This window comes from Otolemur garnettii, unplaced genomic scaffold, assembly GCF_000181295.1.
Source record: "Otolemur garnettii isolate 467f Iridium unplaced genomic scaffold, OtoGar3 scaffold00001, whole genome shotgun sequence".
Lineage (NCBI taxonomy): Eukaryota > Metazoa > Chordata > Mammalia > Primates > Galagidae > Otolemur > Otolemur garnettii.
In genome coordinates this window covers 62724736-62738473 of record NW_003852396.1, presented here as the reverse complement: position 1 = coordinate 62738473, position 13738 = coordinate 62724736, and the positions used below count along the sequence as shown (strand labels likewise).

Genomic DNA, 13738 nt, shown 5'->3' with positions numbered 1-13738 from the left:
CTGGTTTTATATACAATTTGAAATATTTTCATCAAACTGGTTAACATAGCCTTCATGGCATTTTCTTAGTTATTGTGTTAAGACATTTATATTCTTTTTAAATCATAGATATGCCAGAGGAAAATGTTGGCTTCATCCCTCTTGACATATTCGGAATGGATATAATTTAGTCATTTAGAAAATTAAAGACCAATATCCAAATATTTATATCACACTGGGTCTTTATGGCAGGGAATATGTCTGATGGCAAAATCACTGAATGTACGTACTGCATGTTGTACGTATATGGTGTCCATCTACGATGTACTGTACTGGGTTCCACCTGCTCTTTATGGCCACTGGATCACTCCCCAGCATGCACTTGTGTGTATATACGTGTACTGTAATAAAATGTCTCCCTTAGTTTATAAGACCCCCCTAAGCAGTAGGAAGCTGAGATCAAGCTAATACACATGTACTAAAGGACCAAATGAAATATAAATGAACTACCTCCTTGCAGACCCCAAACCAAACACAAAATCCTAGTAAATGTGGTCCTCTCTTTAATCATGCAAGAGCTTTTTTTTTTTTTTTTTAGACCGAGTCTCACTATGTCACCTTCAGTAGAGTGCCATAGCATCATTGCTCATAGTGACTTCAGGTTCTTGGGCTTAAGTGATTCTCTTGCCTCAGCCTCCTGAGTAGCTGGGACTAAAGGTGCCCCCTACAACGCCCAGCTATTTTCTTGGTGCAGTTGTCATTGTTTAGCTGGCCTGAGCCTGGCTCAAACCCACCAGCTTTGGTGCATGTGGCTGGTGCCGTAACCACTGCGCTACAGGCGCTGAGCCTCTCAAGAGTTTTGTTTTGAACCACTCATTTTTGAAATCAATTACTCTGTGCCAGGCACTGAACTAAGCACTTTTCAGATACGATTTCATCTAGTTCTCAGGGTAACCCGAGAAGCAGGCTCTCAGCACCCCCAGTGCAAAAACAAGAGCAGCACTATGTAAGGAGAAGACGCAGCTCGTCATGCTTCTTCAGGGCAGAGCACAAATCCGAGCCCCCGGCCTCTGGCTGCAGTCGCTTCTCCCAGCCAGACCCCATCCTGTTAGTGACATGCATCCTCCCTGCTAAGGTACTTAGCATCATTCTACTAACCATACAAAAACCTCCAGCCTGCGACAGATTTCTGCCACTTGAGACCCTGGAGATGAACTAAGGCCACAGGAGGAAGAACATGGGAAAGTTACAAACTTCCTGTGTCATTAGAACTTAGGTTTCGGGGGGAAAAAAATTAACAACATAAGAAAATGGTTACAATATAAAGGACACTGCAAGTAAGTTCATTAGAGAAGGGTGTGTGTGTATATTATATATACACGTATATACACACATATTATACAGAGTGCACACTGAGTTCATGTGCAACTTAAAATAGTTTACTCTTTAATTACTAATTAGTAAACTAATTTAAATTGCACAGGAACTGTATATCCACCCTGTACACGGAGAGAGAAGAACAGAAATAAAAGGGCCTAAATATTAACAGTGTTTCATTCTAATTTATGGCTTTGGGCGCACATCTTTACGCTTTTCTCTATTTTCCAAGTTCTTTACAATAATCATAAGAGAGATGTCATTTAAATATGCTAAGTGGGATGGGCAGAAAGGGAAGAGCAGGGCAGGGAAACCATGCTGCATGCTGCTAGGGTGGCAGCCGGTGTGTGTCACTGCACATCTGTCAGAACCACGGAAAGCACAATATCAGGAGTGAACCTTAACGTGAACCTGGACTTGGGGTGATAATGTTGTGTCAGTACAGGTTTAGCAGCCATCAGAAAGGCACCACCCTGCAGGGGCAGGTTGATGGAGGGGAAGAGACGGTGCCTGTGGGGGGAGGGAGAGATGGCAAATCTCTGCACCTTCCTTTCTACTTTGCTCTGATCCTTAAATTGCTCTAAAATATGAAGTCTTTAAATATATATATATATTTATGTCTGGGTGTGGTGGCTCACCCCTGTAATCCCAGCACTCTGGGAGGCCAAGGAGGGTGGATCACCTGAGCTCAGGAGTTCAAGACCAGCCTGAGCCAGAGTGAGACCCTGTCTCTAAAAAACAGCCAGGCGTCATGGTGGGCACCTGTAGTCCCAGCTACTCGGGAGGCTGAGGCAAAAAGATGGCTTCAGCTCAAGAGTTTGCCGTGAGCTATGAAGCCATGGCACTCTACCGAGGGTGACAAACTGAGACTCTGTCTCCAAAAAAAAAGAAAAAAAATGTATATATATATACACACATAATAGATGTAACCACAGAAAATGGATATGTATGTTTAATCAGAGCTGATGATACAAAGGCACAAGTAGACTAAACATTTAGGAGAAAGGAATGAAGAAGGACCCAGTGACCACAGTGACCAGTGGTCACTACAAACGAATTTGCTGGGATGGCTGGAGTGGTTTTAAAGCCGGGCAGAGACAAATGATTGTCACGGAGGCTGTTATGTGTGAAGTCACTGTGGACGTGGAGATGCAGAAAGGAAGAGTCTGCATATATCTAGGCCAATGAGTAGTTAAGCTCAACAGCAAGCCTGCTGATAGGCAAGGATGGAGAGGATGGATGTGTGTGGGGGTGTGTGTGTGTGTAGCATACTGACATATGGAATACTACACAGCAGGTAAAACAAAAACAAATCAGGGCAGTCACAAAGAAGAGTTTATGCCACATGGACTTTTCTTCAAGAATGTACTCATACAGTATGCATATAATTAGTATATAAACACTGTTTTAAATAAAAAGAATTCTAGGAAGGAAGGTCAGCAGGCACGTAAACGTGGGGTGTTGAATCACAGAGCAGGAAGAAGTTGGAAGTGGCTCTGCCGCTGTTGAGCTACGAGACCCTGGGTCAGTTAATTTACTTCTCCCACCTGACGTTCCTGATCTGTTGATTAGGGACGATTCACCTGCATTTGCCGAGCTGTTGTCAGAACTGAAAACGAAGTGCCCAAACCCAGTGTGCTTATTAGAGTCCCCCGTGGGTGGCGGCTGGGAACTCATAGGTTTTCACAAGAAAGATGTGGGAAAGAAAAGAATCTGAGGAGCCGGGAGAGCCTGAGCCTGTGGGTTTAGGAGGGACGGAGAAGAGAGGAGCCCACAGGGACAGGTTTGGCTGGGTGGAGGGTAACGAGGGTCAGCAGCATCCGGCCGGCACTTACTGCAGTTCTCTTCATCGCTGCCGTCGGGACAGTCCTCAAACCCGTTACATCGGAAGCGGCCGATGATGCAGTGGATGCCGCTGGCGCAGGGGAAGAACGTCGGGCCGCATTTGGATTTGGCTTTGGCTGCAGGAGAAAAAGACCAACAGCGAGACATCAGGAGTTACATTCTTAGGTCGCTGTACACCCATCCCACTGATTCTGGACGTGTGAGTCCTTTTTGATTTACCTTGACGTCCCCAGAGGTTTCTTATCACCACCGCCCACCTCAAACGCCCTGCCAGATTGGACACTCACACACGACATCCTCCAGAGACGGAGTGGCTAATCTTGCCCTTTCAAAATCCCCACGAGGCTAACACAGCCACCGCATGACGCAGGCGCCAATCAAACAGGAACAAAGGAAAGAATGGAGCGTGGGTGAGTAGAGGGATGATGAGCCAGTCGTAAAGTACAGAAGAACCAACCCACATTCACTCCCTGAATGTCAAAGTCACAGCAGTGGACGTTTAGCGAGTGCTCACGGTACGAGGTGATGTGTCTGCGCTCTTCACGAATTATCTCACTCGCCCCACCCAGCACCCATGCAAGGGGGTGGTATGCAGAGATGACCCAAGAAAAAAGACCTGAAGCTGCTCTCTTTATGAAAGCCTTGCAAGGTTGGCTCCTGCTTGGCTAGAGGCTGAGAATTTGGATTTGGGGGACAGTTACCAACACCTCGACTGATAAGAGCAGCTCATTGTGCCTCAGTTGTTTATACAAGCAATACTGTTTAAACTCCTGCCTCCTTACAGGCCCCTGGAATTTCAGCATGTGCTAGGCAGAGGGGCACCTATGTGATCGGCCCCTGATAAAATCCCTGGTCACTGAGTCTCTCTGAGCATTCTTTCTAGCTGACATTTCACACATGTTGTCACAACCCATTGCTAAAGGAATTAAGTGCAGCGTTTGCGACTCAGCTGGGAGAGGACTCTTGGAAGCCTGAACCTCGCTTCCTCTGGACGGACTTCATTCAGTCCATCTTTTACCTTAGTTGATTTTGTTCTGTATCCTTTTGCTGTAATACATTATAGCTGTGAGTGGGACCACAGGCCTAGTTCGGTGAATCCTCCTAGAGAATTGCTGAAGCTGGGGCTGGTCTAGGGGACCCTAAACACTCATGAACATTGTTCTTATCACCACTTTGATAGGCGAAGTAGCTTCCCCAAAGTCACACAGCTAGAAAGTCGAGCACTGAGTGAGGTCTGGGCATGCAGACGCCAGAAGCCACGATTTCAAGCTACTCAACAGCATTGCCCCTGTGCCAAAGGCTGTCACTTCTCACAACAGAAGCCAGACTTCTGCTCTGCAGAAATTCCTCTTCCATCTTGCCGTACAAACAGTTTTAGCAGAAACTGCTGTAACTCGGGCTTGATGGAGTGTCCTCCTAAACCAAACAGCCCTGTGGGGTGATGTACTTTCCTGTTAATGGAGCTGGTGCTCTGGCGTGCGATTAAGAGGTGTAAGATGGAATCTATGGCTATGTCGTCCCAGGTAGCAGACCCTACCTAGCATCCCTCTTGCCCCCTGTCTTAGAGGCCAAGAAAGAAGGACTATTTCTTGGGAACAAACAGGCAATAAATTACATGTATGTTCCTGCCATCTGTAACGTGCTGACTTTGGCAGCAGTCAATTCACAGTCAACAGGGTTTTAAGGCCAGGATACTCCAGATTTTTAAAAACTCAAGCAGCTTTTTTTCAACCTGGAACTTCTGTCTTGGGGCTGATGTGCTCTTCTCCAGGCACAAACTCAGCACAGTCCTGGTTTCATATTCTGGCCCTATTTTTTATGACTTTGGGCACATTTCTAAATATTGGTGAACTTCAGTTTCTTCCTCAGCAAACTGGAAGTCCATCAACTCCACAGGGCTCTGGTAAGAATTCAGTGAGATAACTGCCACAAAACGCTTGGTATAGAGCGTAGCATACAGCGGATGCTAAATTAGTGGCAAAGCCTATTTTATCTATCATCATCATCACCACCACCATTAGGTTTACCAAATTTTATAAATGATCCTTGGGATGCTAGAATTATTTTTCTGACTCTAAAGGTTGAATGGTTCATTATATAGGCACGGTGGCTCACACCTATAATCTGGGAGGCTGAGGTGGGGGGATCATTTGAGGCCAGGAGTTTAAGACCAGCCTTAGCAAAGCAAGACCCCATCTCTACTAAAAATAGCAAAATTATCCAGGCATCATGGCAAGCATCTGTAGTCCCAGCTACTCGGGAGGCTGAGGCAGGAGGACCCCTTGAGCCCAGGAGTATGAGGTTGCTGTGAGGTAGGCTGAGATTATAGCACTCTAGCCGGGGTGATAGAGCAAAATGTTGTCTCAAAAATAAAAATAAATAAAAATATTACTTTTGACAATCTCTATAATGGATGATTCCCAGGATATACTATTAGATGAAAAAAGCAAAATGCAAAAGATTATCTCTAACGCTTTGTCCTCTGTATATAGTAAAAGAAGAGGGTATAAGAGAAAATACATGGCTCGGTGCCTGGAGCTCAGCAGTCAGGGAGCCAGACACCTACACCAGGGCTGGTGGGTTCGAACCTGGCCCAGGCCTGCCAAACAACAGTGACAAGTATAACAACCACAAAAACAGTCGGGCATTGCAGCAGGTGCCTGTAGTCCCAGCTACTTGGGAGGCTGAGGCAAGAGAATCGCTTAAGCCCAAGAGTTTGAGGTTGCTGTGAGCTAGGATGCCACAGCACTCTACTGAGAGTGACATAGTGAGACTCTATCTCAAAAAAAAAAAAATACATGTATTGGCTTATCTGTACAGAAGAAATACAAGAAATACAGTAGGATAAGCCAAAAACTAAAGAGACTGGTAACCTAGAGGTGGCAGAGCAGAAAGGGCAAAAACGAAGAAATAAGAACAAAACAAAATTTAAAAGGATGAGAGTACGCATACTTCTCTGGGTGTACCTATTTTCACGGATATACTCAGTATAACCATCTATCTCAGTACTTATTTGTATAAATGTACTCAGAGAAGTGTCTTTCTTCGAACCGTGATAATATTTCACATACCCTAAAATTAATGATTAAAATAAAAAGTAACAAAGGAACATAACTATATTATGAGGAATAAAACCAGCACACTGAAGGGCGTGGGGAAGAACAGAACTCTGGAAACATTATTTTCACTGGATTCCGTGAGGCTAAAGAAACAAAGAATCGTGCACAAACAGCGTACTGCAGTTGTACCTGGCGTGTGTTTCTCACGGAGCTGTACGTTAGCAATTCCGAAATTATCTTTTACACATACTATGGTTGAACAAATAAGAAAATATAAACAATAAGAGCAAGATTTCCCACAGTCAGAGAAAGAAGATGCAAAGGACGTGAGTGAGGAGGCTAACGCGAGCCCCGAGGCTTTGGACTGGAACTGAGAGCCTACGTATGAAGTCAAGATCTTTAAAAACTGAACAGGCAGGATAGAGAGATAAACCATAACTACTGCTTTGTGCGTGTGCATGGGTTAATGTGAACATGTACGTATATTTCCTAGCCCTGTCTGCTGAGAGGGAGTGCACCCCAACAGCAATAAGCACATCTAGCACCCAGATCTTGGCTTCTAAATCCCCTTACCCAACGAAGAGAACCTGGATCCTTGAGGGAGTGGTTGATGCCAGGGTGACTCTACAAGATGAACCTGGAGAATCTTCTATTACCGGAAAGCAAGCAAGTGTTCCACCTATCGTGAGGGCATGCCAAGAGGACAGAGGAGTCAACGACAGAGCTCCCAGGGGCCACTCTGAGCAATACAATAAAGAGCGATGGTACTGGGCTGTAACCCAGAGAATAGAGGACAAATCTCAAAGGCCACACTGACAGCAAAGGAAGTGCTGGAATAAATAAATAGATAACTGGGAGAGAAGGGGAGGTTTTTCCCTCGGGAGGGATTTACACTCATAAATGTGGAAGAGCTGTGGGAAACAGAAAGTTGCTACGGAGCAAATGCCCTGGTAATAATTGCTACAGTCAGGCCAGATCAGCCAGTGGACGCTAGAATTAGAGGACGAAAGCTTCAGGAGAAATAGTACGTTTGCATAGGCCTGAAGTACCTCTCCCAATATGATATCAATCACAAAGGGGAAGATGGTCACATGGCAGTGGAGAAACTTGGCAGATACCACCTTACCACGTGACCATGGTTAACACCATCAATGAGAAGATATATCGACCTTATGGTCCCCCTCACACTACAGCTATCACTCCTGTGTTATTCTTGCCCAAAGTACATAATATTGAGGTAACCATGAGAAAACAGCAGGCAAACCTAAACAGAAGGACCTTCTACAATATAAACTATAAATAATCTCCAAGGTCATAAAAGACAAAGTCTGGAGGAATCATTTCCCCACAAGGACATCTGCGCCAGAATGTCTACTGCAGCTCAGTTCACAATTGTGAAGATGTGAAAGCAACCCAAGCGCCCAGCAACCCATGAATGGATCAACAACCTGTGGTATTTGTGGAGTACTATTCAGCCGTAAGGAAAGATGGAGACTTGACAGTTTTCGTGTTTACCTGGATGGAGTTGGAACACATTCTTCTTAGTAAAATATCTCAAGAATGGAATAAGAAGTATCCAATGTACTCAATACTAACATAAAGCCAGTATATAAACAACTACACACAAACACAGAAGAGAAGAAACACAGTTATAGTCTAGCCAGGGGAAGGGGAGGGAGAAGACGGAGGGTGACTGGCCGGATCTCACCTGATCTGCACAATGTGGGGATGTTCAGCACACCCTGTGGATCAAGGGCTCATCTACAACTTGAAATTCACCTTAGAATTGAAAACAATATAACCTAAATATTTGTACCCTCATTGATACGAAATTAAAAAAAAAAAAAAGACGGGGGGATCAGCAAAGATCAGAGGGCCAAATTCTGTGCAGGATCCTAGGACAGAAAACGGACATCAGTAAAAAAAACTGGTTCAATTCCAATACAGTTCTGTAGCAAAGTTCATAGTATTGTACCTATGTTAGTTTCTTAGTTCTGATAACTGTGCTCCAGCTATATAAGGTGTTAATATTAGGGGAAGTTGGGTGATGAATATGAAAACTCTTGGTACCTGATTTACAACTTTTCTGTAGGCCTAAAATCATCTCAAAATAAAAAGCTAAACAGATGCTTATTGTCGAATATGTAGAGATAAAGTATAAAGAAAAAAACGGCCTGTTATTTGTCCGCTCCAAATAACCACGATTAATGTTCTTCTATACATCTCAGCTACACAGGGACATCAGAGCACATAATTTTATTTTTAACATTCCAGGGGTGTTTTAAAATTAGCTTGTTATTTGAGATCTTTGTAGATTCATACCCAGTTGTAAGAAATAAATCAGGGGGATCTCATGTATCCTTTCCCTGCCTTATCCCAGTGGGAACATCACATAAAATCACAGGACAGGAGCTGTGATGCCACAGCACTCTACCGAGGGTGACACAGTGAGACTCTGTCTCTAAAAAATAATAATAATAATAAATCACAGGACAGTATCACGACCAGGACACTGACATCCACAGTCAAGATACAGAACTTTTTCCACCACCACAAAGATCCCTCAGGCTGACCTTTTACAACTCCGCCCACTTCCTTCCTGCCCCACCCCCTTCTTACCCTTGGCCACCACTAACCTGTCCTTCTTTTCTATAATTTTGTCATTCCAATAATGTCACATAAATGGAGTCATACAGCACGTAACCTTTTGGGAATGGTTTGTTTTTATTCATCATCCATCTCTGGAGAGAATGCATATAATTTTGTGTACTAATTCTTGAACTTATCATTACAACATAATTATTTTCCAACATTTGTTATGGCTGCAAAATAATCCATCATATTGGTGTAGGAAGGTTATTTCATCATTTCTGCCCTGTGGGCTACTTAGTTATAATCAACTTTTCAGCATTATAAATTGTATTGTAAAGAACATCTTTGCACATAGAGCTTTGGCCTGAATACCAAGTTATATTCTTAGGCCAGACATCTAGAAAGGGGGGTACTAAGCGGAAGGTTATGAATATTTTTCATCAAAGACTGATGTATTAGGGAGCTGTTTCATCAACTATTCACCGTAAGACTTTAAAACAAAAGCAGCAATTGGCTCCCAGAACATTTAAGAATTATAAGCTCATCATTATAAACCATTAGACAGGGTTATGTCAGGGGTCCCCTGGTCACCCCAGCCAGGTTCAGTGATTCACTAGGAGAACTCACAGTTCTCAGCATCTTGGTGAACTCACAGTTAAGATTCATGAGAAAGGACATGAAGCAAAATCAGCCTAGAGAAAAAGCATGTGAGGTGAAGTCAGGAGGAAACCAGCCCTGCGTACACACAAGCCCTCTTCCAGCAGAGTCACATGGGACATGTGTAATTCCCCCAGCAACAAACTGTGCCGACACGTGAAAACCTCATCTACCAGGGAAGCTCATCAGCGGCTCTGTGGCCAGGGTTTTCAGCAGGTGCTGGTCACGCAGGCATTCTCAGAACACCAGGTTTCCAGACCCCTAGTGGAAAAGTGGTAAAGACCACACTGTCTGCACAACTAGCTAGGCACAGTGAGCCCCTCTTATCGGTTAGGGTAGTGGAACCTCTCAAAATCCAAGTTCCCTGATGCCAGCCGAGGGACACTCTTGCAAGTAGATTTTTCAACGGGCAGTACTCAGGCCATCATGTCCTTCCAGACATGTTCAAGCTTCTAGCACACAGTGTTTGATCAGCCAGCCTCACTCTGGTCCCATTTAAGGGACCAGAGAAGAAAGAAAACCCAAAGGCCCTGACATCTAAGCCTCATGTTTCCTCGTCACTCCTTCGCTCAGAATGTCACTGCCTCTGCAGGCCCTTATAATAAAGCCTAGTGTCCCCACCATGGCATTATGTGGCTCTCCAATGCCATGCCTTCCCACTCTTCAAGTTACGGCTACACAGGCCTCCTCGAGCCGTCCAGCACATCCTGCCTCAGGCCCTTTGCACTGTCTGCCCCTGTGCCTGGAATGCCCTTCTCCCAGGGCTCAGTGCACTCACCGCTCCATTTATTTAGTCTCTTTAACCAACACACTGTCTCTGCAGCACAGCCTCTGCTCCCACCCTAGGTCACACTAACCCTCAGCCTGATTTTCTTTACTTTCCCATCACCAGATACATTGCTGCCTGATGTCACTAGCTCTGTGTGGTCCCTGCCTCCCCATGCCCCAGAACACACACTCATTTGAATACTGTCATTTACCATTTTTATAGGAACTATACCATACAGTGCCTATAGCAGGTGCCTAATAAATTTTTGCCAAATATACAAATGAACTTATGAAAGGAAAAGAGTGGGGTTGGATAATAATGGCCAGCATTTACCAAGTGCTTAGTGTGGGCCAACCACTGCACTCTATTTCACAGATAGCATCTTATTTAGTCCTCACAAAAGCCCATTTTACAGGCAGGAAAACTGAGGTCCACAAATGATGTAACTTGACACTGCCAATAAAAAAAGTCAAGGCTCAAGCTTCTTCTTAATCCTTCTGCTCTAATGCCTCCTTACATTTTTCAAAGGCTTAGCTCCAGAGGACTAGGCTTTATGCAACAAAGAGAAAACAGGGTGAGAATATGAATAATTATAAATGAATTAACTGCCACTGAATGAGCCAGCTCTTTGGCCCCTGCCCCGGCACCCTCTTCAGGAATTACTAATGAGATCCCTGCCTTGTCAGCAATGCTCAGTCCATGTTGATGTCAGAGGGAGCCTGTCCTGTTATGATTTACATTTGCCCCACCACAGTCCGCTCAGGCACCCTCTGCGGCAGATCACAGGCGGCCAGCAGAGCCCCAGGCAGGGGCGGAGAGCAGCCTGCTGACACCAGCTGTCAGCTGCTCCCAGCCCGCACAGCTGTCTTGGGGCTCAGGGGGAATCCTCAGCAAGGTCTGGATTGTCTCCCTCTCTCCCCGCACCTTCCAAGGAGGGGAGAGTCCAGCATGAAACTCTGCAATGCCTGGCAGAAGGTGAAACACTGAGCCTTCCTGTTTTTATTTACTTTTCCTTCATGATTTTAAAGGTAGACAGGTGAGTGGGGAGTGCGGATGGGGGGGTGACACTCTATTCTACCAAATACTTGAATTCGCCACTTTTCAGGGATTTGCTCCACAAATTCTCAGAGCATTAGCTTTCATTAGCAGAAGGATGGGAACTTCGGCTGTGCTGGGGGACATTGGGTTTATTTCCTGATCTGAGTTCTCCCCATCCTCAGCGGGTGCCTGTCACAGTTCTGGATTTCATAGACCAGTAAAATAATAAATAAAAAACTAGAGGGGAGTGGAGGAAAGAATAACACAGTTGCCAACTTTTTTATTTTATTGGCTGGGACATGAACACATCTGCAATAACTTCCACTCACTACCGCCCAAAATAAAAAGCTGCTTTAGCCCCCCAAATGCAGGAAGGTCAAGTCTCACAGTAAAGAATTCTTTAGCCTGGAAGGGAGGATGTGAAAACTCGTTCACTAGGTTGTTATTTTTCTCATTTCACCAGGGCCCAGTGACAACCAGGTTGTAGGTCAGAGGCAGTCCCTGGTCCAATATTTGGGGACCATATCAAAACTAGAAGGAGCCAGGAAACATCCCAGTGTTGCCAGGTTGTGACATCCTCAGTACAAAGACTCAGTTTTCTCCCCTAAAAACCGGGGCACACGGGTAGTCCATATAGCTTTAATCAGTAACTAAGTCTCACACTTCACAGATGAGAAAACCGAGACCCAAATAGGCAACAAGACTTGTCCAAGGTCACAGAGCTGTTTAGGGTTAGGCTGGTCTAGATGAATCTAGTTCTTCTGCTCCTGAATCCAGCTTCTCTCCACCACACCGTGCTTTGGGCAGGTGTCATAGGGCCACACCTGGACAAACTCTTTCTCAGGGATCAGGCTCTGGAGACACTCCCACTTCAGTCATGAGACTGAAGGTCCCACCCAGCCAGAACTTCCCAGTCCTTGGAGAGAAGGCTCCTGACCAGACACCATGCTGTGGCTCCCCATCTGCCCGGTGTGGAGCTGCCCATGACCCTGGAGGATGACAGACACAGTGGTGTGAGCCTGCCATCCAAGGGTGCCTCCCCAGACTCTCCCTGGGTACCAATCACACGCAAGAGTTGGACAGAGGCTGTAAAGTTCGTCTGGAACAGCCATGACCTTAGCTAATCAGACCTGCTGCAAGTAACTGCGGGTAGCCAGGGTCTCTCCTCCAGACCTTTGTGGTTGGCCAGATGATCAACAGCTATTCCCCTTCACCTCCTGCTCTTCCCACTCCTGCCCCAGGATCCTGCCAGTGAGCGGCTGAGACAGCAGAACAAGCAGAAGCAGGGGCGTTAAGCTCTTGCACACAATGACCGCCCTTCCGTTTATAAACACAAGGCATAGCTCACTGTGAAAAATTTAAATCACAGAGAAACACGCAAAGGCAAATGTAAAAATGAGCCCCAATTGCTACCTCCTAGGGAAATACACTATGGACATTTTGGTAAATAGGCTCCTAAAACAGCCTGAAAAAGATGACTGTGCACAAATGGATCACCCAAAGACTTTGTTAAAATGCACAGGTGTGGGGAGCAACAGGGGAGTCTGCACTCCTAATAAGCTCACAGGAGATGCTGCTGGCTGCAAGCAGGACACAGCCAGTAGCAGAGGACATTGTCTTGGTCGTTGCTATATCTCCAATGTCCAAAAAGGTACCTAACGCACAGGTTACTCGATGTTACTGAATTAATAAGTAGAAATAGGAGTATGCAGCTTTACTTAAATGTATCCATAAAATACACGCTATTCTGACACCGGTTTTGCCACGTAGCATCGTGTGACATCCTTTCAGGGTACTGGTACACATTATCCTTTTTAATGGCAAAGGGTAATTTTAATGCATCTACCGTACATATCATAAGTCCTATTACTGACAGACATTTGGGGTATTTTTGATAAACAATGCACATCCAGATACACATATTATTTTTCCTACTGCACAATATCCCCTTCACATTGTGGTAGCCTTCTGATTATCCACGGCCTCCTTGCTGAGGGCTTGGTATTATCTTCTGGCCACAGAAAGCTATAAGAAAAGCCTCCAGCCTAGGATTGTCTGAGTCAGGCTGATTCTCCCTTGCGAGCAACCATATTCCTAAAAGGGCGCCGTGGTTCCTGCATTTTTGTCAAGTGCATCCTTAACTGCCGGAGTGCTCCAGGATCCTCCATCTATCTCTGTCTCTTTTCATTTTAACATCTGTGTATTTCATTACTCTGCAGAGCAGGGGACATTTCCATCTAGTCAAGAAAACGATGACTCTTCTTTTTATCCTTCTAAATTTGCACCGGGAGCAGGGCATCTATCTTTGCTGGAATTAGTTTTCCTGGGTTTCCTAATCCCTGGGCTAATGCAGCATCCCTCCTTCCGAGAGATACTCCTTGAGTTGACTTTCCTGGAACGCATGTCCTCTTTTATCTAGGAG

General features: G+C 45.2%; 1 protein-coding gene across 1 annotated transcript in view; it reads right to left on the bottom strand.

The window, feature by feature from the left end:
• LDLRAD3 (low density lipoprotein receptor class A domain containing 3) overlaps nucleotides 1-13738 on the bottom strand; it is a 175254-nt gene that overhangs the window by 117612 nt on the left and 43904 nt on the right. Inside the window, exon 5 of the mRNA XM_012801453.2 lies at nucleotides 3192-3317. Within this exon, the coding sequence (XP_012656907.2) occupies nucleotides 3192-3317 (126 nt within the window). The remainder of the gene's footprint in view (nucleotides 1-3191; nucleotides 3318-13738) is intronic.